At 45.4% G+C, this 25,854-nt stretch overlaps 1 protein-coding gene across 13 annotated transcripts in view; it reads right to left on the reverse strand.

Annotated features, from left to right (window-relative positions):
* Nucleotides 1-616: 616 nt before the first annotated feature.
* The window catches only part of Ccdc136 (coiled-coil domain containing 136), a 34,535-nt gene continuing 9,297 nt past the window's right edge, over nt 617-25,854 (reverse strand). Inside the window, exons 5-20 of one of the 13 annotated variants that reach the window (XR_003851617.1) lie at nt 23,261-23,563; nt 19,210-19,321; nt 18,465-18,633; nt 17,314-17,454; nt 16,815-16,973; nt 16,200-16,370; nt 15,357-15,542; nt 13,428-13,622; nt 12,750-12,974; nt 10,740-11,249; nt 10,136-10,357; nt 8,750-8,980; nt 7,829-8,101; nt 5,888-5,947; nt 4,858-4,917; nt 617-948 (exon numbers count right to left, since the gene is read on the reverse strand). Coding sequence is in view for 9 of the 13 variants with exons in the window: in XM_008846381.2 (XP_008844603.1) it covers nt 838-948; nt 5,888-5,947; nt 7,829-8,101; nt 8,750-8,980; nt 10,136-10,357; nt 10,740-11,249; nt 12,750-12,974; nt 13,428-13,622; nt 15,357-15,542; nt 16,200-16,370; nt 16,815-16,973; nt 17,314-17,454; nt 18,465-18,633; nt 19,210-19,321; nt 23,261-23,563 (3,068 nt within the window). In the remaining 4 variants the exon portion in view is untranslated. Of the gene's footprint in view, nt 949-1,503; nt 1,621-4,857; nt 4,918-5,887; nt 5,994-6,015; nt 6,516-7,828; nt 8,102-8,749; nt 8,981-10,135; nt 10,358-10,739; nt 11,250-12,749; nt 12,975-13,427; nt 13,623-15,356; nt 15,543-16,199; nt 16,371-16,814; nt 16,974-17,313; nt 17,455-18,464; nt 18,634-19,209; nt 19,322-23,260; nt 23,564-25,854 lie in introns of those variants that run through there. The other 12 variants (XR_003851616.1, XR_003851618.1, XR_003851619.1 and 9 more) reach the window with 12 other exon arrangements.

Raw genomic sequence — 25,854 nt, forward strand, 5'->3', positions numbered from 1 at the left:
TATTACAGCAACAGAAAACTAACCAGGAAATGCTCTAAGTGCTTCTAAAATCTACTGAGCTACCTCACCAGTCTCCAGCTCTTGATTCTTTTCCTTCCTCCTCAAGCCTAGGGTGGTAACAGCTTTCCATTGTTGCTAGGACCTAAGTAATTTACAATTTCTCCTTGGTTCTTTTCACTTTGCTTTCCATACATAATTGCTTCAGTCAAAGCACTGGGCCCATTTGTTGTTAAGACCTTGAAATTAAAATGCCCCTGAGAGGGTATCTCTCCAGGCACAAGGACTAAGCCACAAACACTCTAGTCAGAGACTCCCATGAAGATCTTCTTAGGACACAGAAACTAAGAGACCTTTTGTTCCTTGCATCATACACAAAGTACCCAGTTTACCCCATTTCTCCATGCTCCTAAGAGTCCCTTGAGATAGGGTTAAAAGGCGCAGATCAATCCCTCTGTGATTTGTCTGGCAGCACTGGAATTCAACTTCATTTCTGAGATTATCTGGAGGGTAAGAAATCATATTAAGGACCTAGTCTCTTAGGTAGGAAACTTGGATGAAGGGGAATTGCTCTGTTCTGGTTATGTGAAGCACTTAGTGAATAAAAAGCCACAACTTCTCCAGTAATTAGGTTGACATTTAATTACAAGGATCCCAGGTTCTTACACAAGGCAGGAGGTGGAAGCCAGCAGCTCCCATAAGCCTTTACAGCCTGAATGACTGAGGCAAAGGAGATGGGGACACATGGGTGGGGTGGGGGCTGTGGCACAGTGTGTTCTGCCCAAAGGTGAGAGTGGTAGCCTCGGGGGATCGGCCCTCGGGGCTGGCCCAGGTCTGCCATCACTCCGTGTAGCAGTATTCTGCCTCCTGCGGTCGCATGCTGGGTAACACATACAGAGCCACTGCTGCAATAGCCAAGACTGCCATGGGCTTCCACATCCCAAACATGTTCTGTGGGGACCAAAGAAAAACTGTGAGTTCCCAGCCCTCTGAACCCTTCCCTAAGCCAGAATCACCTGCCTGCTGGAGGGGATGCCTCAGGAACATCATGATTTAGCCTCTCTTGCCTCCTGGGTAACCAGAGAAGCCATGTGGTTTCTTCATTCTGGCACCATTAATTTTGTGGCAGGATACTGTACACATCACCCAGGTGGTGCCTGAATCTGTGCCTTGATTTCTCCCCATGGAATAAGAATACTAACTGCTATGTGTACAAGCAAGATCACAGGCCAGCCTTCAGGGAGTCTCCATGTAGGTATTAGAGAAAGGGTGGAGTAACTTAGGCTTTTGGAGAAGGCAGAAGAACCCCATGAGCTTGAAGGCAGAGAAACAGGCTGAGTTAAGAGGAAGGAAGAAGTGAGAAGCATCCTCCGCAGAGTACAGCAAGTAGGAGGCTAATAGACAGCCAGAGCTTTTGTGTCAGAATGTGTTGGCTCAAGGAAATTCAAGGGAACCTGTTGCTGGTCCTAGGAAGCAAGTGTCAGAGTCAATAAACATACTCCTCACCCCAGCTTCCCGCCTCCAGTTACTAGGTCATGGACTGCCATCTTGGGGTGTATGCAGGAGTGTGCTGAGGCTTCTAGACACTGCTGACTCCATAAGAAAATATTCAGGAAACAAAGTCTTGGGACAAGAAAATATCTAATAGGAGAAATTGTTCTTATTTTTCTTACTCTTTTTACTGTATAAAATTTTGAGTCATAAGCTATGGCATACGGGAAAAGAAAGATGGTTTAAAAAAATGGAGTAGGGGGGCTGGAGAGATGGCTCAGCAGTTAAGAACACTGAATGTTCTTGCAGAAGACCTGGGTTTGCATCCCAGCACCCACATGGCAGCTAACAACTGTCTATAACTCCAGTTCCAGAGGATCCGACAGCCTCTTCTGTCCTCCGAGGGCACTGCATGACACAGGTGCACTTACCTACACGCAAGCAATATACAGATACATGTAAAAAAATAAAAATAGAGCTGGGCGTGGTGGCACATGCCTTTAATCCTAGTACTCAGGAGGCAGAGACAGGCAGATCTCTGTGAGTTCAAGGCCAGCCTGGTCTACATGGTGAGTTCCAGGACAGCTGGGGCTACAGGGAAACCCTGTCTCAAAAAGACCAAAACAAAACAAACAAAAAATAATAAATATTTTTAAAAATGGGGTAGGGTCTATTAAAGCTAAGAATACATTTTCTTGCTGGGTGTGGTGGTGCATGCCTTTGATCCCAGTACTTGGGAGGCAGATGCAGGTGGATCTCTGTGAGTTTAAGGCCAGCCTGGTCTACAGGCACGTCCAACCCTTTGACATCTCCATCTACAGTTTCCCTGCTAGAGAACCATGCAAAAAAAAAAAAAAAAAAAAAAAAAGAAAAGAATACATTTTCTTAAAGAATAATTGATCTAAAAAGAAAAATTTAAGCTAATTACAAAGAGCAAGGACAATGCCAGGTGTGGTGGTGCACACCTTTGATCCCAGCTCTTGGGAGGCAGAGGCAGGCAGATCTTTTCGAGCTCAAGGACAGCCTGGTCTACAAAGTGAGTTCCAGGCCTACTGGGGCTACAGGGAAACCCTGTCTCAAAAAGACCAAAAAAAAAAACCCCAAACAAACAAACAACCCAAAAACCCCCCAAACAACAAAGAGCAAGGGCAATTTTCTAAATTAGTAAAAATGGTTTTTTTTAAATTTATTTATTTATTTATTTATTTATTTATCTATTTATCTATCTATCTATTTATTTATTTATTTACTTTTAGTGTTTTTGAGACAGGGTCTCCCTGTATTTATGTGTATGAGTGTATTGCCTGTGTGTATGTGAGTGCACTCATGTAGTGCAATGCTGCAGAGGTCAGAAGAGGGCTTCGGATTCCCCTGGAACTGGAATTAAGGATGCTTCGTAGCTGCCATGTGGGTGTTGGGAATTGAACCTCGGTCCTCTCCAGCCCGTGTATGAGTTTTATGCTTGCGTGTGTGTAAGTGCACCTGTGTTGTGCAGGGACCAAGGTGGTCAGAAGAGGACATCAGATCCCCTGGAACTGGAGTTACAGACGATTGTTAGCTGCCATGTGGATGCTGGAATTTGAACCTGGGTCTTCTGCAAGGACAGCTAGTGCTCTTAACCACTAAGCCATCTCTCCAGCCCCCTAGAAATGGCTATTAAGAAGAACAGAAGACATGAAATGGAAACATTAATGTTGGAAGTGGAGATACAGAATAATCCATGTAAAAAAACTGAGCTGGGCATGGTGGCACAGGACTGTGATCCCTGCACTCGAGAAACAGAGCCAGAGGGACTATGAGTGTTGTAGCCTGGTCAACATATCCAGACCTCAAAAAAGACAAGCCAGAAAAAAAACAAAACAAAACAAAAAAACTAGAAAAAAGTTTACTTCAGGTGTGATGACATACATGTGTAAGCCTAGCACTTTGAGGTAGGGAAAGGGGTTCAAGGTCATCCTTGGCTACATGGCTGGTTTGGGCAGTCTGGGCTACATGAGACCCTGTCTCAAAAACCAACCCCTTCCCCCAAAGGCTTAAGGACCTTCATGGAAGAGGGAGTGGGAAGAATGAAAGAGCTGAGGATGGGGAGAACTGCTGTGAAATGCTGTCTTCTAGACAAGACATGGTCATTGCTTTCATAAACTCACAGCAGCTGTGCTAACCTGCATAAGACCTACACAAGATCAAGCCAGTCAAAATTCTAGCATGGATGGGGGAGGGATTCACAAGACACCACCCCCGATGAGGAACTATTAGAAGTTGATGGATTCTGGGGCTGAGAAAGTGAGACTCTGTCTCAAAAACAACATAAAACCAAAAATTAATTAATTTTTAAAAATTATTTAGTGTTGGGAGGGATATGACTACAGAAGTCAGAGGACAACTTGTGGCAATCAGTTCTTTCCTTCCAGCACGTAGGTCCTGAGGATCAAACTCAGGTTGGAGCTTGGTGGCAAACACTCTTATCCATTGATCCATCTTGCTGGCCCTCATGTAGTATTTTTTAAATATTTTATTTCTTACTTTTATTTTATGTGTATGTGTGTATTGCCTGCATGTAGGTAAGTGCACCCATGTTGTACAATGCCTGTAGAGGACAGAAGAGGCTGTCGGATCCCCTGGAACTGGAGTTACGGACAGTTGTTAACTGCCATGTGGGTGCTGGGATTCAAACCCAAGTCCTTCTGCAAGAACAACCAGTGTTCTTAACCGCAGAACCATCTCTCCAGCCCCATGTAGTATTTTTTAATTTATAAGGTGGTTTACAAAATTAAGTCATCCTTCACAGAAAGGCAAAGCTTTCTTTTATTTACCACTGAAGACATTAAAGTCTAGATAGCACATTTTGCTCCTTGGCACAAGACCAGTAGGAGGAGACAGATTCAGCCAAGCTTTCTCACAGCTTGTCAGGCATACCTCTACTATACTACCTGCCTCAAGATCCAGACAGGAACTGTACACTGGGGGCCAGAGCTCTGGAAATAAGAGCTCCCCCAAGAAAACCCTTAGCCATAGTTCCTTCCTTGCACTCTGATGGGGCCTGGCAGAGCTGGTGTTGGTAAAAAGAAAAAAAAAAAAAAAAAGAGAGAGACTGAATGCTTTGTATCTTATAACATAGGGACTCAAGAGCTCTGGGACTACATGAGGAGGAAGAATAAGTGTAAGGAGAGACCCCATCAGTAAAGAACTGACATAGGAAGTAAATGAAAGGCTTAAAAGAAACAAAAAGACCAAAGGTGGGGTGTGGGGGGTGGGGAGGCAGGTGTGAGAAGATGTTTTTTAAAAGGGCAGAAAAAGAAAATGAGGAGTGGGGAAGGAATGACAAGATGGTTCAGGAGGTAAAGGCTCTTGCCAACCAGATCTGATTACCTGGAAGGAGATAATCAACTCCTGCAAGTTGCTCTCTGACCTCTACATACATCCTCACACCTGAATAAATAAAATGTAATAAAAACTTTAAAAAGGAAAATGTGAGGGCACAACATGCTTCTGCTCCCACTCTGAACCTCTGCATTAGACCGGAGAAAAGAGAGGAGGGAGATTGGAGAAGGAAGGAGACTAGAAAAAAGCAGAGAGGGGGTGAGAAGGGAGCTCAAACAGGCTCCTGAAGGCAGGTGGTACCTCTGTATCCTCAACTAAGCATCCAGTGAACAGACTGGATCACATAAACTGGGCCAATGGAGAGGTGCCAAGAATACATCAGTCATGATTTCCTGAGAACATTTACATCTCTACCTACTAGAAACTTTCCACCAATATCACATTCTCTTCAGAAGCCAGGTTTGAAAAGCCCATTATAATGGAATCTGGCCCCCAAAAGGGATAGACAGAACTGTATGTTATTTTCTGGAATTTTGTTGTCACTTTTCTAGAGACCAGAAGTTCCAAACTAGAGAACTTTTTAGGTAAGAATATGTAATATAGTTGGGGTTCAGTTCTACTTCCATCAAGGTAGAAGGACCAACTGAGAGAGCCCTCATTCAAATGCTCCTGGGGCATCTGAAGAACCATAGCTCTTTAGACCACCTCTCTGACGCACAAGCACAGGGAATGGAAACAATGGCACGAGCTTGGCTCTGGGGTTTAAACAAAGACAAAGCTCAGGCCTGCCTTGCAGGCAAACATCAGCTTACCAGTAGTTGGGAAGCTCTGTCAGCAACAGAGATGGGCTTATCCACATTCTTCCCAGTCAAGGACAGAAACTCAAACCATACCTCTGGTAAGCATTCCAACTCCCTGTGCATTACATGCATCTGAGACATGCTCAAGAAGTTAAAGGCTTTGCAGCAGCCCAAGGAAAAGCCAGGGCTAAAACTGAGCCCTGAGCACTGCCTGTGGTACAATGGCAGAAACAAGAACGCAAGCAGTTGAGAGGGAAGAGAAGAAGCAATACCAGTACCTGGTTAGGACGAGGTCTCCGCCCACCAGCACCAGAGCAGAGCTGATATGACCACCAGGCCTACAAGAGGCAAGGAGAATATGGGGGGATCAGGGGCAGGGGATGGCTGCAGCATGTCAAATGAGAGAGAAGCACAAGGAGAGACCGGGAGACGTGAGGTCGTATGAAAAGACACAAACACACGAATCCAACAGAGGATGGAGATGAGAAAACACAGGGAAAAGAGAAAAGAATCAAGAGGTTACAATTCACGTAAGCTGGGGCTGTGGCGTTTCTTCTCTGCTCCGAGTCTGGAGAAGAGCAGAGGAGTTCCTCCCACGGGCAGCCTGCAGAAGCTGTAAGACTGAATGGGTTAAACAGCAACTAGGTCCAAATTAGGTATCAGGGCCAGTTTTCTCTCCAGTCTTGTACAGCTCATATCTTGTCAAGCAGAAGTTATCTGCACCTCGACCTTTCTTGAGTCAGACACTCTGGAAAAGTGGAGCTACGGAGAGTACAGCAGGCTTCCTTAGAGGAGGAGGAGAGATGCTTTTCCTGGGTCACAGGAAGAACCAGTCCTCAGGCAGGCTACCTGTCAGCCCTACTTTCCGTCAAGTCTTTTACGTGGAGCTCTGGTTCCTAGGATCCCCTAGAAGTCAATTGCTTTGTGAGACAAAATGCAGTACAAGCTAACAGTGGAGAAGGGCTAGTGCCTTGACTGGAATAATTTTCAAAGAGAAATTGAATTTGTAATCAGTAACCCAATGCCAGGTGAATTGCCTACTAAAGATTCAGGATCCAGTAGGGTAAAGGGGCACCTCCATGTGCAGACACAAGCAATGCATTTGACTTTGAAGGACAAGTCAGGTTTGGCTTTAGAAATGTGGCCCCCAATATCAAGAAATCTATGAGGCTCCAAACCAGCTTGTGGTAGACTATGATGAGTTTAAAAGAAACATCGCCCTGGGGAAATGCTATAGCTTCTCCTACTGTTTACAGCCTAAGTAACAAGTCTTCTGCCACAAGGTCAACAGAGAACTGCGTATGGATCCTGAGCCAGTATTGCAGACTGAACTGCTTGCTGGGAAATTCCAGATATCTTTAAAGTGAATAGGATAATCCCACCTCAAGAGACATTTTCCTGAACTGAATACTGGGGACTGAAGAAGTGCTCAATTCCAGAACCCCCCAGATGACCTCAGGGCAGGAATTCAGCTGATAGGTATCAACAGAGATCTATCAGTTGTTAAAAGATGAAAATACTTCTGTACAGTTACTAACTTACCTGTCATCTGGGTACATAACCCCAAGATACCTCCCCTCTACCCTTAAAGATCAAGGAACTAATGGGTTAGGGCAGTGACTGATTGTGGACCCGCCAATGCCCCCGCTGTAACGACCAACTTTGACCACCACCCCCGTTCACCCACCTGGCCTGACTCTTGCATCCCATGATGTGCAGAACCCAGTGGGTGACCCAAGCCTACAGAGGAGAGATTGTCCCCTCCCCACAGCTGGAACAGCAACAACAAGGGTTAACTCTAATGGTACTATGGGAAAGCAAGATGGAGTTACTTTCTGAGGCTGGTAGAAATGCCCTGAAGAAGGGCCTAATATTGTCCAGTTCCTCTGTGACTGTCGAAGAGAAGGATGTAGGAACAGGCCTGATGTAGGGAGGGAGGTAATGAGCACTTCGATGTAAACGAAAGGACACAAATGCCCAACCCATGGCTCCCAGAAAAGGTGGTCATTGTGAGATGGCTCCACCACAAATTGGTCTAAGCCTGCCAGTTTCCCCAGAAAGACTGCTCTCCCCAAACCCTTCTCCATTCCTGTGCCCACTACATACTCATTGGCCTCTACTCCTGTAGAAATGCACCCTTGGCAGGAACACTCCTGAACACTGACGTACCTGAGCCCAAGGCTTATTTCCCACTTGGTCTAGGCTTTGGCTGTGGTTACCTTTTTGCTCTCAGAAGGTTTAAGGGGGTTGCCTTCCTCAGCAGCCTCAGAGGGGTCTTTGTCTTCTTTATCCTCCCCCTCTTTGTACTCTTCATACTCTTCCTCCTGGTCTGCTGCCATAGGCTCTTCTGGCTCAGTAACTAGTTCAACTGGTTCCTTCTTGGTTTGCTCTTTTTCTTCCTTTTTTGCCTCTTCCATCTTTTTTTCCTCCTCTTTTGCTAGCTCATCTAATTGCCTCTGGCTGGCCTTGTAGTACAGCACCACCTCCAGACTCTGTGGGGTGGAGGTAAGGCAGGAGGATGGGGGCTGCTGTTACCTACAAAAAACTTACCCTCAAGACAAGGCTGTACTACCTCCATGTCACAGTGCCACTGTGTGGGACTATATTTTGGGACTACAAGGTAATCTGAGAATAATGTGGAAGGCAGTCACAGTTAGTTGGGGCCAACACATCCACTTGACTGGTTAATCCATGTCAGACAGCTAACCATGATTCAAAATTCTTGGGCTCTGTACCTCAGCTGCTGCATCCCACCACTCCCATGACATCCAATCCTCTTTCACTTACTAGTACACAACTACTTTGAATAAATTCCTTTCCATCTAGTTGGACTTTCTCTTGGTTATATAACCCAGGAACAAGGAGCCCCAGAAATGGCTTGGGCCAGTGAAAGCAGTTGTCCAGCTCTCTCCCCATGGCTCCTAGGAAAACTGTGTCCACTTTCTATGAAGATGGAACTCCTGTAGACACTAAGGGGTCCCCGAAGCCTTCCTACACATCTGTTGCTTAGCAGGAACTATAGTGGAGATAGTGCTTCTTCCCAGGGCCTCTTCCACCCACCTATCTTTCTGGCTGCTAAGACTGCAACTCACCTTGTTCTCAAAGTCCTTCTTGGAACTCTCTGAGCATGTCTCACCCACCTTTCTGTTTTGAACTCCGTTGGCATTCTTGTTCATGTTCTTATTGCCATTCTTTGCCCTGGCTTCCTTGCCAAGGGAGGGCCTTTTCTCTTTGAGCTGATGGAGCTCTTCCTGGCAGCACTGCAGCTGCCCCTCCAGCTGCTCCTGCACTGCTAGAAGCCGCCCCTGCTCATCCATGCTAGCCTGGTACTGTAGCTGCAGCTCCCGCAGCTTGCTCTGCAGTTCTTTGATCTGTTGGTAGTGGAGCTCCAGTTACCAGAGCAGTCCTACACAGTCAGCCAGGGCCCTACTTGGAGAATCAGTGCCTCACAAATCTCCATGCTAAAGCTCACAAGGAAGTGGACCAAAAATAAATAAAAAAAATCAAACTAGAAAATAAGCCTCTTAAATAGTTTCACAAATGGCTTTTCCTTATCTTGAGGTATCTGAAGATCTGCATCTAATATGATTTTTTTTTTAACTTTTATTTTTTTTGGCTTTTTGAGACAGGGTTTCTCTGTAGCTCCAGCTGGCCCATAACTTGCTATGTAGACCAGGCTGGGTTCAGTCTCACAGAGATCCTCCTGTCTCTGCCTCCTCTACTGGGATTAAAGGAGTGCACCACCATACCTGGCTATTTTTTTAAAATCATGACCTGTCTGCAGAATAACTTCAGGACTGCTAACCCTTCTGAACCTCAGGAATTTATTACATAATTTTTTCTCCAGGAACTCTTACTTTACCCAGTCAATTTCTCTAAACAGATACTTAAGGAACTGTTGCATATACCTAGCAATGTACTGGGCACCTGCACCTTCCTCCTGGCAACACAGAAAGTTATAACCTGTCCCCTAATTCCATGTTTTGTCTTCCTCAACTGATGGCTGCACAGGATCTTCTCAGTAAGTATTAATCAGTCTAGGCTTCTGTGGTCATTGTTCTCTGGCTTTCTTTCCTCTCTCAGGTACACATTAGTGACCCTCCCACTTGATAGTGAACCATGGCTAGCCAGAGCCCTGTCCTTGAAGTATATATTATCTAGCTGGAGAGAAAAGACAAATACACTCAAAATAATGTAAGAAAATTGGCATGTGAAAAAATACTGCTCTACAGCTGTGCTCTGGGACACAAAGTAAAAGAGAAATGGAAAAGGGAAGAAAATAATTCCAAGAAAATAGACTGGGTGACCAGTACAATCGCAGCACAGTGAGCACTCGAGAGATGTTCTTGACCCTAACTAATGGGTTAGGGCAGTGACTGGCTGTGGATCACCAATGCCCTTGCTCTAAAGATATCTGAGTCCTGTCCATCAGCTCTCCTGGGATTAAGTTTCCCTTCCCCACTGCCTTCAGGCCCTGAAATGGCTCCAGGGACTCCCAAGAGAAACTCTGCTGCCTGACAGGTTACCTCATTCTTGTCGTTCTGAGGGGCTGCAGGCTTCTCAAGGCTTTCCATGCACTCCTTCACCTCCTTTTCACAGTTATCCAGCTCATTCTTCAGCTCTCTCTGCTTGACCAGCAGCTTGTTCAAATGCTCCTGCAGCTGGCTGTGGTCTTCCTGGCTCACCTGGTACAGGGCCTTCACTGCCTGCAACTTGGTCAGCACTTTGGCCACTGTTTCCTCAAAGTGCTGCAGAAAGTGGGGTGTGGGAAATGACAGCACCCCAAGAAGCACTTGACCTCTGTTCCACACTTTGCTAGGCCCTTCCCTCAATACAAAACAGTGGCTACAAGGATCTGCAGCTGCCTGGGGGAGACTATTTGTTCCCATAAAGAGCATCCTGACTGTATTGTGAGTTCTCAACCCCAGGCCTCTGTCCAGATGGGGGCACCTCTGTCAGAGAGGAATGATGAGGAAGCAAGGCGACCTGTGAGCTACTTACTTCCAGAAGTCTCCCAGGTCAGCTCTGCCCTTATTCCCGTCCCAGTCCTTGTGCCCTTCCCTGGATGGTGTTTCTTTCAAAGACAGGTACCCATCTTCCCCTGTCTACCTATCACCTGACAATGATTACCTCAATGTCTTCAGGCTTAGCTGGGTCCTCATCAGCATCACTGCTGACATAACTCTTATGAAAGTTTTCAGAGCTACAGGAACTGCTATAACTCTTCTTATAGGCAACACTTGTACTGCTGGAGCGGTAACTCTTCTGATAGGCCTCATTGGAATTGGTGCTGCTGTCATAGCTCCTGAGGAAGCTCTCATGGCTGGCCTGTGTGCTTGCATAACTCTTCTGAAAACTCTCATTGTCTTCTATGGTGCTGTTGTAACTCCTGTGGAAGTTTTCACTGCTGGGGACTACCATGCTGCCCGAGTTCTTTTTGTAGGACTCGAGGCTCATTTTTATGGTGGGGGACTGCATTTGGAGTAGCTGCATTTCTTCCATGCAGAGCTGCAGCTCAGCCTGCAACCTTTTCCGCTCCTCCAGGAGCCACCCATGCTCCTGTTGCAGTAGCTCCTGCTCCCTCTGACTGGATTCATATAGCACCTGCAGGGCCTGCAGCTGGTCCACAAGCACCTTGGACTGGGGGGAGCAGGAGACATCACTGTTACTTCTGAGACACATCAGTCCTTTCAGCTGCCCCTCTCCTAAGGCAGATGGGAGTGCTTGCCTGAGAGAAGTGGGCACATATCCCTCAGCCTCACAAGGCCCTTGTCTTTTTTGTTGTGAGCCTGAGTCTTTAACAGTTAAGCCACTTCTCCAGTCCAAGGCCCTTGTCTTGGACCTAACCTACAGGTGACTGGCATGTGTCAGCTTTCTGCTTATTTGGGAAAATCCCTCCAGGGCAGATACTATTATGATTTTGGAGCTCCTTCTTCTACTGGTTTCTATACTCTGGCATATCCCTCTCTTTGAAGCAGTGTAGGCAGGTCTCAGGAATACCCTGGCTCCTTACCCCACCATCTTCTCAGTCAAGTATACCTATTATCCTGCTCTTGAGGCTCAGTCCTCTCCCTCACCCTTCATGCTAAAATCAGCCAAGCTGAGAATGTGTGCATATGAATTCTGTCTTCAAAGGATGTAGTCTTGAAATCAAGATCTTACGTCTCACCAGTCCCTAGACCTTCTGTCCTGATTCTACTGGCCTCGAGACATGTTCCTCAGACTCAGTGGACCTGGTTCCTTGGCTGCCACATTAGATCTGATTGGTTAAGGAAAGTTTGTACCTGGTTCCCGGTCTCTGTGTTACCCAAGCTTTCTGCCTGGATATATGATGCCTTTGGAATGACCAAGGCCCACTATGTGGACTTCTCCAATTTCCTGGGTCTCTCTGTTCAGCCTAACATTAAAATGGGTAGGTTCAGCCTAAACTGAAGCTGTCTACCTGCTCTTCCCTGCTTATGCTGAGACCTCAGACCAAATTAGTTCCCTAAATCTGAACAGACTTGTATAGACATTTCTGCATGTGTTACCTCATAGGCGTGACCACCTGGTGGCACTTGGGACACACTAATTTTCTGGTTTCGCCCCTATGACCTAGCAATAAAAGTGTGGTCAATACCAAGACTGTCTGTTATGACTGTTTTCCTTGGAGATGAATGGGCCTAGATTTGCTCCACAGAACCTCAAGGGGTTAGACTGAAAACAGAGAAATATACTTTCCAGCTCTTAGAAAAGGATGATACATTTAGGGCCAGTCCAAACAAACACTGAATTGGTACCACACATCTTGAAAATGCCATGTTGATGGGACCATGCTGAATCCAATGGTCAGACATGGTCTTCTTGCCCACTTGAACTCTGTTCGAGATGCTGACAGTACTTTGGCTCTTAAGACTAAATAACCCCATAACTCCAAAAACCAAACCAGAGGGTATGCCTCTGGGTGGGGTCCTCAGAGCACCTATGGCCACAGCTTACTGAAGCCCATAGAGTTCCATGGTTGGAGAAGGGCAGGGCTTTAGTCTTGCCCTGCCTCCTAGTGGACTAGGCCTTCCTGGCTCTAACTCTTCCCTACAGTCCCCCGCCCCTGCCATGAACTGTGCTCGGGAGAACCCTCTCCCTGACTCTTGCTGTGGTTACCTTATTCTCACAATTTGAGGACTTGGGCCCTTTGGCATCCTGAGGGTGTTCCAACACTTCCTGGAAATTAGACTCTCTGAAATCTCGCAGCTCTTTGTGTGCCTCTAACTGTTCCCTTAATACACTCTCTTGGTTCTGCATCAGTTTTTTCTGTTCATCCTGCATGCTTTGGTACAGCAGCTGCATTTCACACAGGTCTTGCAATTTTGAAAGCAGCTCCTGACCCTAGTGGGGCAGAAGAAGGAAAAATGGTGGTTAAAGGGAGAGCTCAGGCCCCTACTGTGCCTCATCCCTGCTGGATTCTCTCTGTCTTGGCTACACGTAGCTCTCCCGGGGACAGGCGGGTCTTTCTATGGAGACTTGCTAGTTGAACAGTAATGATCCCTTCTGTGAGGATATATTTTAGAGTTTAAAAGTGATTTCAGGTGCACTTCCTCCAAATGAACTAAATATCTAAATATAAAATGCTGCAGAGATCAGAATATAAAATATATTTTAAGGCTTAAAGCCTGCATGAAGAAAAACCTGAATCAGCTCTGTGGAGCTGTGTGCTGTGGGGAAATGGTGAGAAAGGATGTGCTTAGCCTAGAAAGGAAGATGCTCACTTCCCACTCTCATTTTTCCCAAGGGCAGCTCCACCTGGGAAGCTTCTCAATGCAGCATCCTGGCAGTGGGTACCTTCTGCAAGAGGCCACATCGGGGCTGTGGGAATGTGAGCCTGTGCAGCTCTTCCTGGAGCTGGCCCTGTTCCTCCTGCAGCCTCCTCTGATCCTCCAGGAGTTCACACTGCTCCATCTGCAGCTGTCCCATCTCCTTCTGGCTGGCTTTGAACTTGTCCTGCAATTCTGTCAGCCTGGACAGCAGTGTATCACACTATGGGTAGGGATGGATGTGTAGGGCATGGTTAGTCTGTAAAGAACACTCAGTGAGGGCTGGCAGAGCACTGTGTGCTCTCCTGCCCCCTGTGGCTCACCAGGCTCTCCCTCCTCCCTGTTTAGTCACCTGGGACTAATCACCCTGTGCAGACGAGGCCTCCATGAGAAGCAGGAATTCCATAGGAGGCTCTTTGAGCACTTTGCTCTGTACTGCCAATGACGATGCTCTAAGTTTCCTTTGCCAGCCCCTTCAGACTCCAAGCTTGAGAGAGGGTGCTCCCAGTGCCCCTCCCTCTGTTCTCTGTCCTTTCCTGTGGCACAACACCTCTATCTCCCTGCCCTGCAGAGTAGCTCTAGTTAGTATCATCAGTTGGCTTTGGACCTAATTTTATGTTCCTTATCACTAAGGATTTAATTTCACTCTGATTTTCTTATTTTTGTTTTTCTTATTTTTTATCCCTCCTTTACTGGGTTGAACCCAGGACCTTATGCATGCTAGGTAAGTGCCCTACCACTGAACTATATTCCCAGCCTTAACCATCTCTTAAAACCTTTAGAAGAGTATGAGCTATTCTTGAATTTTGTTAAGACTACATTAGCCCATGATTCCAAAAACCAAATCTTTTAATATCAAATGAAATCTCAATGCTTTGCGCACCACTGTGTCTCTCTTTTCCTATAAGCTTCCACTATGAGAAGGTAATGGGCAAGTCATGGATCCTCTGGGCTCCTAAACTGAATGGGAGTGAAGGAAGAGGGCAAAATGTGAGCCTAGGCACAGAAAGGCAACCAGACTGTAACTTCCCAATCCTCTCTATCCCGATGGCCTTTCCCTAGAGACATAGCCAGCTATGGCAGAGGCAGGAGCCCGAGTATTCTGGCAGAAGTGTCCAGCTTCATCACTTCCCAAGACCCCGTGCCTTCTTTCTGATATGCTTCACCTTTCTGCTTCCTATCCATAACCCAGGACTGACCGTGCTCAACTGGGTAAATAAATAATAGTCTACACTTTATACACCACAGAAAAAGAAGGATGAATAAAGCCTTATGCATCACTACCAGAATTTACTTCTAAAAGGAAGTGAGGCAAGAAGAGTGTCCTGTGTCAAGTCAGGTGTGGTGGTATACACTTGCAGTCCCAGTACTTGAGCCAGAGGCAGAAGGATCTGCCTTTGACTTGTGGTGAGAAGTTTGAGGCCAGCTTAATTTATGCAGTAAGACTATCTCAATACCACCCCCTGACTCCAAATAACAGCATTTTGTTCAATTTAAAGAAGGAAAAATTCAAGCTTTGAGAATTTACTCCAAGTCACAGACTAGATCCGAAGGGCATTGATTCTTCTAACATTCAATCAGACCATACCCCTAGAGATTATCTGCAATCTGTTCAGAAAACTGGCCTAGTCTTCTTAGTTCCAAAAACAATAGTTGTATATAAAGGCCTATGTGTATATTCCGCTTTACAAATCACTAGACTCCAACATAGTTATAATACCAGTGTAGAAATGTATACACGGAATCGTATGAAAAATAGATGCTCTAAGATCAAATGTATCGCTCTACTAAGCTGTAGCTCTGACTCAAAGTCAAGATCAAGACAAACTGTTTTAAGGACAGTAGAGTGGATCTGCCTTTGACTTCTGCCCTCCATTGGTGACCTCATCCCTTGCCTCTGCACCTCCCCTCACCAGAGCTGAGGCCAGAAGCACTGACTGCTCTGCGCTACAATTACCTTGTTGGCACACTTTCCCTTGTCTTCGGGAACAGGCTGGTTGATCTTGAGCTCTTTCAGCTCCTCCTGGCAGAGCTGGAAGTCCTGTTCCAGCAGGTTGTACATGTGCTTCTGCCACTGCAGCTCATCCTTGCTCGACTGGTACAATCCCTTCATCTCCTGAAGCTGGGCTTGCATCCCTGTATTCTGGGTAGGGGAGGCCAGGCCATCATCCCAGGTACACCTACTGCCTTACTCTCTCCTCTCAGGAAGGGATCAGGGGATGGATCTGTCTTTCCCCGTCTTTTCCAGCCCTGACATCACCCCAGCCAGGAAGAACAAAGTAGACCTGTTCCTAACAGGCTTAATACCCTAACTTTGTGAGGCTTCCTTTTGGGGGAGGTAGGAGAAAGAAAGGGAATTCTTTTCTACAGGCTGACTTTCTGGTTTAAAATAAGAGAGCTATGGACATCCTGAAAGCAGCTCTCTGTGCATGCCTTTTTAAAAAATACTTTATTATTTTTATTTTATGAGTACGAGTGTATTGCCTGCATATATGTAAGTGCACCTGTGTCATGCAATGCTGTGGAGGTCAGAAGAGGGCGTCAGACTCCCCTGGAACTGGAGTTACGGAAAGTTGTTACCTGCCATGTGGGTGCTGGGTATTGATTCCAAGTCCTCTGCAAGAGCAACCAATGCTCTTAACCACTAAGCCATCTCTCCAGCCCCATCTCTGTGCATGACTTTAGCCTACCTCACCAGCAGCTCCTCCACAGAACTCCCACCAGGCCCACTCTTCGGTGCTCACCCTCACAGGAGATCCTGCCTGGCTGTGTGTTCCCTTGTGTCTGGCCCTCCTTTTACCTTTTCATTGCTCTCTCGTAAGGAGTTCACCATGTCCCGGAAGTGCTGCAGCTCTGCCTCATGGCACCGCAGCTTCTCCTGCAGTTGATGCTGTACTTCCAATAGCTTTTCCTTCTCACTCACACTGTCCTGGTGCTGGAGCTGCAGCTTCTGGAGCTGGCACATTAACTCCTGCATGCAGGGGGCTTTGGGTAGTGGTGCTGGGTTCTGTGACCTCACTCAGCCACTGATGCCTAAGAATTCACTTCCTCCTTTCACTTGCCACTTGTCCTCCCACCTATGGAAGCAGCTGAAGCAGCCAGTTATGTTTCTGGCTTGTTTCTTTATAAATAAGTATAACCCAGGCTATGTAGCTGGGGCTAGCCCTGAATTCCTGATCCTCCTGCCTCTACCTCCTTAGCGCTGGGATTATAAGTGTGCTCTACCACACCTAGCTCAAAATATGTTTTTTGTTTTGGTTTTGGTACTGGGGATTAAACCTCAGGCCTCTTGCATACTTGACAGTCTACCGTAAATCATATCCCCAGCCTAGAGTTGTTGATTCTCATTCACCTTCCCCCAACCTCAGACCAGTGCTCTTCTCCTCGGCTAACCCTTCACTTCTGGTGCAGTTACCTTCTCACTTTGGCTCTCTATGACTGTGGGTTTGATGACTTTGAGCTGCCGGAGCTCAGTCTGAAGTTTCACCTGCACCTTCAAAAGCTCATTCTGCTCATCCTGGCTAGCATCATACTTTTGCTGGAGGACACAGAGCCTGGTCTTCAGTTCCTCATTCTGTAGTAGGGAGGATGTGGGCAGAACAAGTTACTCTTAAGAAGCAGCAGACTCCTTTCCAGGCCCCTAGGATTCTTTTCCAATGCAAAGAACTTGAGAAGCTCCCTGATCTATGGCTTGGTTTCTTTGGTGAGCCGGACACTCAACAATGACCACATTTCTAGAATGTCATGCCATGTGGCTTCTATATGAAGGGGCTTTGGGTGGTACTGCTGGGTTCTGGTCATAGGCAAGAGTCAGCAGAGCTCAGCTTCACTCCTGGTGTCCAGCCTTTCTGGAGGCAGTGGCTCTGAGCAGGCCCTGATGCCCTCCCAGCTGCTGCCCCCCGGGCAGTGTTTACCTGGATGACACTGTGGGAGGTCTGAAACCGAAGCACCTCATTCTGGGCACACTTGAGCTCCCTCTGCAGTCGCCTCTGCTCCTCCTCACTGGTTCGACAATGATTCTGTAGTTCTTCCAACTCACAGCACAATTCCTTACACTGTGAGGGAAATGGAACAGGCAGATTGGTTTATGATAGGTGTTACGTGCACATCAAGAACAGGGAAAAATGTCATTCCTTAGATTGGAATACAATCAGGTGTAATAAAACATTGTAGACTCATGCTGAGAAATGTGTCATTAGACTGTTGAATCATTGTGTGACCATCATAGATTATACTTAGGCAAACTTGGTGTGTGTGTGTGTGTGTGTGTGTGTGTGTGTGTGTGTGTGGTTTATTGCTCCTAGGGCCATGATGAACACTGCCATATTGAACTAACAAAAAAGAAAATAATGTCATTAGCAAACACAATGAATCTGAAATATAAGTAGCTGCTGTCAGCTGGGTATGGGTGCAAGCCTTTAATCCCAGTACTCAGGAGGGAGAAGCAGGTGGAGCTCTGTGAGGTCAAGGCCAGCCTAGTCTACATAGTGAGTTCCAAAAAAGGACTGGTGAGATGGCTCAGTGGTTAAGAGCAATGGCTGCTCTTGTAGAGGACCTGGGTTTGATTTCCAGCACCCACATGGCAGCTAACAACCATCCATAACTCCAGTTCCAGGGGAATCCAACGCTCTTGTCTGACCGCCATGGGCACTGTACAACACAGGTGCACTAACACACTCTCAGGCAATTCACTCATACACATATGACAAAAATAAATTTTTCTGTTGTTGTTCTTCTTGAGACAGGGTCTCCCTGTAGCCCCAGCTGACTTGGAACTCACTATGTAGACCAGGTTGGCCTTGAACTCACAGAGATCTGCCTGCTTCTCCCTCCCAAGTGCTGGGATTAAAGGCATATACCATCAGGCCCAGCTTCTGGTCCATTTTTTGACTGAAATATCATCACATGACACATAACTGTATTTGTATCAGCAGGCTAGCAAGACCCCAGGACATTATCTCCTCTCATAGTACATGGCTCCTCCTTCATCCCTATGCCTACCACAGGCCAAGAGAAAGTAGAGGGAAGGTAACAGAGGCCTGCCTCCCTGCCCTCTGTGGCCTACCTTGCTCTGCATGTCTTGCATCTGCTCCTCGGCTCCCAGGAGCTGTTGGCGTAACAACTGCATTGCAGGATCAGGCTCTGGGAAATCCAGTTCTGAAGTCTGAGACTCTGTTGACATCACACTCCTTAGCATTTGGGACTCCAACCATCTCTCCGTTGCTCTTCGTGTCCTGTAATCCAGAACCCGGTCTATGTTGAAAGGAAGTCTGCCTGGCATCACTAGTCAAGTGTGTTCAGGATCAGTGCTTTCAGTTTAGGCCAGAGATACTAAAGAGCCTTTTGTTGTGATTCCTCTCTCACATACAAAAGTTTAGAAGATTAAAGAAAGCCTCTAACACCTCATTTGCACAGGCATTTTTGGCTCTGGGACACTCAAAGAATATTAACCAACTGGTTTAAAGGCTGGGCTTGGTGTCATGCCAGCTCCAACCTGGAGGCTCTGTGCCATTAGATTGACTCACATCTGTGTGGACAACAAAGGAATCTCTTCTGATCTAATCGAGAGTAGAGTCAGCTGGATGCCCAATGCCAAGAATAGACAAAAACTTAATTTTATAGCTCACTTGACTACAGTTCTAACATAATTAGGTGGCATTGTGAGCCTGCTCCTAGAAGGTCTCCATACCCTTAGGATACCACAGAAATGATCTGTTCTCCAGGAGCATTGGGACACTCATGACTCTAGCTCTGCCTTCTGGGAATGCCCAAGACAGGGTCTGCAGTGGCTTCGGCCCTCTTGGATGTACCTATCGCTCTCCAGCTCTGCAAGCTGCCCTGTGAGGCTGCTGTTGCTCTCTTGTAGTGCCTGGTACTCCTCGTTCAGGAAGTGGTAGCGCTCCCGAAGCTGGTATAACTCTTCTGCAGAAGACAAGTAGAGAGAGATGAGATCCTCAGGGGAGGAACGCACCGATGACCAACCCCCAGTTTTCCTGGCTAGAAACATGACAACAAAGGGCTGAATAGCTTCTCTTTTTCTGAAGACTGAAAACAGATACCACATGCAAAGGTTTAGATGACAGGGCCCAGAAAATTCCACAGTGCAATGAATTGTCCTCTTTCAGATAACCAGAGCAGGGAGATAGTTCAGCAGTGCAGTGCTTTTTTGGTATGTGCAAAGGTCTTAGAGTCTATGCCCGGCACCATCAAAAAAAAATTCTTCCCTTTCAGATAGCGTTCTTTCCTCTCATCCAGCCAGAAGATGTACCCTCTTACTTACTCATCCTTAGAGCTCCAACCCAAATATGGACTTGAGCTTTTAGGAGCTCTTCAGGGCTTAAATAAGTTTGGGGTTTATTGTATATAAAATTTTCAGTTACCTGTTTATGATTACTTCCCTATTATACTTCTTTTTTATACTTTTTTTTTTTTTTGGTCTTTTTGAGACAGGGTCTTCCTGTAGCCCCAGCTGTCCTGGAACTCACTATGTAGACCAGGCTGGCCTTGAACTCACAGAGATCCACCTGTTTCTGCCTCCTGAGTGTTGGGATTAAAGGTGTGCGCCACCACACCCGGCTCCCCCTGCCCCTTTTGAGACAGGGTCTTACTGTGTATCCCTGGCTGGCCTGGAATTCACTTTGCAGACCAGGCTATCCTCAAAATCATATAGATCAGCCTGCCTCTGCCTCCTGAGTAATGGGATTAAAGGAATGTACCACCACACCTGGCTTCTTATTATACTATTTTTTTTTTTTAATATGGGATCTTACGTAGCTCAAGCTGGTCTTAAACTCTAAGGATGACCCTGAACTTCTGATCATCCTCCCTCTACCTGAGTGATGGGCATACAGGTGTGTGCCATCAAGACTGGCTTTTTATTATGTGGTACTGAAACTCTAATCCAGGGCTTCATGCATGCTAGGCAAGCAGTCTACCAACTGAGCCATACTTGCTTTCTTTCATCTGCTGACAGAAAAGCCCATCCCAACCAGATCCCCATGTTCTCCTCAAGCATTAGATGAGATCTGGTCGGAATTCCCTAGAAACTGTTCCTACGTGGCAGTTACCAATACTTTTAATGCTATGTTGAAACAAATACCCAAGAAGTAGAGAGATGGCTCAGTGGTTAAGGGCACTGCTATTCTCCCAGAGGATCAAATTTGGTTCCCAGTACCCATGTCAGATGGCTATAACTGTCTGTAACTCCATCTCTGGAGGATCTGACACCTTCTTCTGGCCTCTGTAGGCACCTGTACACACATACACACATATAAATAAAAATAAAAGCCGGGCATGGTGGCACACACCTTTAATCCCAGCACTCAGGAGGCAGAGGCAGGTGGATCTCTGTGAGTTTGAGGCCAGCCTGGTCTACATAGAAAGTTCCAGGCCAGCTGGGGCTACAGGAAAACCCTGTCTAAAAAAGACCCCCCAAAATATTAATAAAATAAATTAAAAAAAATAAAATAAACCTAAAAAAATCATATCATTAGGGCTGGGGAGATAGCTCAGTGGGTAAAGTGCTTGCTGCATATGAGGATCTGAGTTCAGATTCCCAGCACTCATATAAAAAAGCAAGCCTATAACCCCAGAACTGGGGGTGTGGAGACAAAGAGTTCCTGAGACTCATTGGAGAACCAGTCTATCTGAAGCAATAATCTCCAAGTTCAGTAAGAGATCCTATCTCAAAAAAATAAGGTGGAGCTGGGCATGGTAGCTCATGCCTTTAATTCAATTCTAGCACTCTGGAAGCAGAAGCAGGCTCTGTGAGATTGAAGCCAGCCTGGTCTACACACAATGAGTTCCAGGCCAGCTTGGGCTACAGGGACACTGTCTTTAAAAAACCAAAAATAATAAATGAATGTTTTTTGTTTTGTTTTTTTTTAAGTGGAGAAAGGGCTGGAGAAATGGCGCAGTGGTTAAGAGCACATACTGTTCTCACAGAAGACCCAAATTTGGCCCCTAGCACCCAAGTTGGGTAGCTCACAACCACTGTAACTCCAGTTACGAGGGATCTAATTACCTCTTTGACCTCCATGGGCACCTACACACATGTGGCCTTCACTCAAACAAACACATAAATAAAAATACATCTTAAAAAATTTAAAAACAAGAGGACTGGAGAGATGGCTCAGCTGTTAAGAGCACTGGCAACTCTTGCAGAGGACCCGCCTTGGGTTCCCAGCACCCACATGGCAGCTGGCAACTCCAGGTCCAGGGGAGCCAATGCCCTCTTCTGACCTCCACAGGCACTGCAGGACCTGGGTGCACTTACATACATGCAGGCAAAACATTCATATATATAAAATAAAAATAAATAAATAATAAAAATAAAATAGAAATAAGGTGGAGACCAATGGAGGCAGAAACCCAACATCAACCTCTGGTCTCTATAGTGTACCCACAGGTGAATGTTCCCCTCCATATGCATCCACCACACACATACATACACATAAAAGAATACTGTCATTTGGAGCACTGATTCTACTGACCTTTAAGACACATTAACTTGTCTTATATAAGAATTATCTTATTTGCCAGAAGAATAGTCAACACCCTGAGTATTACGTCTAATGTCCCCTCCTTATTCCAATCAGAAGTTCTTAGGTTATTGCAGATCACAATGAAAGGAAGGAAACTAATCTTTTAATTAAAACTAACTGTGTGTGAAGCATTGGACTTGATGGTTTTGACTTTGGATAAGCATTTCATTTAATCCCCGAAATAGCCCTGTACAGAATTTTTCTCCCTAAATAAACCTTTAATTTTAGAATACTTTTAGATATACAAAAATAATTCCTTGGGAGAATTCTCATCCAGGTTCCTCATCTGTGAGCACATTACATATTGCTGCTGCCCACCTGTCAAGACTAACACATCAGCATTGCTACATTACTATTAACTCCATGCTTCATTTGGATTTCTCTACAGTTTCCCTGGTCTTTTTTCTCTTCCAGCGTCCCATCTTGTTGGTCAATTTTATTAATCAATTTGAGTTCCATATTTCAAATATGGAAATGAGGCTCAGAAAGAGATAATAACTTGACTGAGTTCATCCTGCTACTGTCTGGAGGCTGTTTCTGAACTTGGGCTGGGTTCACTCTAGCCAAATCCTTTCCCGTTCTGCCTCCCTCTCTTAGCACCACAGTCCAAAGGCACTTCTGAGAGATTTCACACAACTGGGAAAACTTTCAGTTCTTTGATTTCCTTGTTGACTGTCTGTGCTTGACCTGGCCAAATATAGGCCCCCATTATACCCAGAGCATAAATCCAGACTAGAATAAAGGCAAAACTCTCTGATGTCATGAATCCTAGCAACTAGCTGGGAGACTGTCTGAAAACAGGGCTCGAAGCTTTTGAGTACCACATGCATTACTAGAAATAACCTCTCTTCTTCTCCAGCTGTCTTGTGGTCTGATTTGTTGCCCCTTGAAGTTCATATTCTGAAGAGGGCTAAACTAGCATCCTGGGATCTGAGATGCAGGACTGGAAGCCTAAATTGGTCCAGGCAAAGAGCCATGATACCAGAGCAGAAGGAAGGGTTTCCTAAGGTGACTGGTCCTTCTATACTCATCCCAGAACTGGACACTTTCCCAGGGCAGACCTACCCATAGCCAAATCAACAAGTACCCACTAGCTCTCTGGGAAGAACCTCCAGGGTACATCTCTGTGGTGCTAATCCTTACACCACCATGGACTGCTTATATAAGAGCTGAGTAAGTTTTTCTCTCTTACAGACTTGAATTCAACCTGGAGAACTTTTCTTGACCTTTTTAATGCATAAGCTAACATGACTTTACCACCACCTTCCTATCTATGACATCTTCTCTGACTTTGCAGACAGACCAGGAGGTCTCATACCTTGTATGCCAGAGAAGTCTGGTTCAGAGGTCTTCAACTCCATTTCTGCACGGAGTGAGGCAATCTCCATCTCATAATCCCCTCGAACGCGTTCCATGTCGTCAAGTTCATTCTGCAACCGGTAAAGGTCTTCCTGCAGGGAGGCTATGTCGCTCTCATGTTCAGTTGCAGAATCTGCTGCAGCTTGCCTTAGGTTCTGGATCTCAGCCTGGGCCAAATGCAACTCCTGTTCTATTTCCTTAAGTTCAACTTCTTTCTCATGCTCTAACAGGGAAATCTCCTCCCGTAGATGTTGCAGCTCACCTGCAAAGACCAAAGGTTGAGATGGTCAATAAGGTGAGTGAATCCACCATGTTCTAGAGGCACAAAATTCAAGGAAGATTTTTTTTGTCTGGAAACTAGTGACAACCTAGTCCCTACCCCACTAGAGAAGTGGATCATGGTATGGTATGAAATGAAAAGGTACCTAAGAAGGGAACAGAGTGACTCTCTATGGTAGAAAGGCAGACTTTGAGACCTTGCACCCAAAGTGTCAATGTGGGCTGGTGTGAACAAAGAGTACTAAGTGCGACGAGAACAAAGTATAATGACACATATGTATGAAAATGCCATATGAAACTCATTATTTTGTATGCCAATCTAAAAATTTTTAAATATAAACAAAAAAGTATTACGTGCCCAAAGAATCACTTGACAGTAAAAACCAAACCCACTGAGTATGGTAGCTCATATCTGTAATTGGAAGCAGGAGGATCAGATGCTCAAGGTTATCTTCAGCTACATTGTAGTTTGAAGCCAGCCTAAGCTAGATATCATATCTCAAAAAACTCCAAAATAAAACACCTAATTGGCAGTATTTTTAAAAATAATTTATTGAGAATTTCATACATGCATATAAGGTGTTTTAATCAAATCCCATTCCCTCCCTTCTAACTCCTCCCATATCGCCCCATCATTTTTTTCTCATAACTTCATGTACTCTTTCTTCTTCTTTTTTTGTTATGGGGCTTTTGGCTACTCTAACATTCCCCCCTCTTGAAGAGGTAACCCTAAAATCTTTTAAGATTTAGATAAGAGCTCCCAAATACTTTCGATATTTTTGGCCTTTGGAACAGAGTATGTTGCTAAGAGGCCCAAGGACATTTTGACTTTTAGCCAAGAGATTGGCTACTTTTCTTTGGGGTCTTTTTACCCTAACTGCCTAGCCAATTCCTACCTGCTATTCTTATGACACCATCGACTGAAGAGGTTACCCAGCTTGTGGATAGGGAATCAGGACTCATACTGCTCTGGCTTCTTCCATGCTGAACAGGGACGCAGGGTGAGGCAATTGGGGTACCCCTTCAGTGGGTCTATCTAAAAGACTCCCAAATTGTATAACTGTTATCTTTAGGGGGAAAAGAAAGTCCTTGACTGGTGAATAGGAGATGTGAAGGAGAAGTTAAGGCAAGAGTAGTTAGCATTACAAGTTCTAGACAGGGAACGAGAAAAAAGTCAGAACAGGGCAAATTTCAAATGTTCATATCAGAGTCCATTCGAATTTCTTGATGAGATAATTGGCAGTATTTTATCAATGCTCTGTCTTTCTAAAAATTCCATGGCAAAGAAATTTTCAGACTACATTCATCGTGAGAGCTTAGAAATTGCAGGGCTTCAGTGTCCTGCCCTGCCTCCATGAACTTCCTCTGATAAGCTCAGGATGCAAGACAATACATATTTAGAATTCAAACTCAAATTCAAATATAGGTTCATTGTCTGATAGCAAAATGTGGAATACTAAGCTAAATGTCAACTGGTAATGTCAGCTGTTTAAACGAATGATGCTATTCACCATGAGGTCCTTAGTACAAGCCAACGTCAGTGACATGGTCTTAGACTTCCAAAACAGTGAGGCAAAATAAAACTTCTTACTAACTAAAAGGATATAAAAGTATTTTCACACTACTAAGCTAGATACTATATAACACAAAAAACATAGAAAAAGGTTTGGGGAACAATCTGTTCCCAAAACCACAAAGAACAGTTGCTTCAAGGCTGGGAAAATGGTTCAATCAGCAAAGTACTTGTCATCCAAGCATAAGGACCTGAGTTTGGATCCCCAGCACCCACACAAAAAGCCAGGCATGGTGGCATGAGTCTGTAACCCCAACACTGGGGCTCGGTGTGGGGAGCAGAGACAGGCAGATCACTGAAGCTTGCTGATCAACCAGTCTAGCTGGTTAGTGAGCTCCTGGTTCAGTGAGGGGCCCTTTTTCAAAAAAGTAAGGTGACTGAGTGAGGAAGACACCCGACACTGACCTTATCTCCACACTCACAACACATTCACATGCATTCACATATACACAAACATATGAACACACATATGCCACACGCACACACACATTTTATAAATATACATACAAAATTCATTAAAGAAAGCAGTGTTCCAGAGGAGTAAAATAACATGTTATGGCTTATTTTACCTTCCATCTCATATAGCTATGCTGTTTGATTTTCACAAATTTCTATACTATTTTTTTATATAGAGATACACGTTTCATTTTACAAAACAAATGTGTCAGAACTCATATCTGAGGAACACCTCAGGTTTCTTT

This window comes from Nannospalax galili, unplaced genomic scaffold (assembly GCF_000622305.1).
Source record: "Nannospalax galili isolate Female #2095 unplaced genomic scaffold, S.galili_v1.0 scaffold660, whole genome shotgun sequence".
NCBI lineage: Eukaryota > Metazoa > Chordata > Mammalia > Rodentia > Spalacidae > Nannospalax > Nannospalax galili.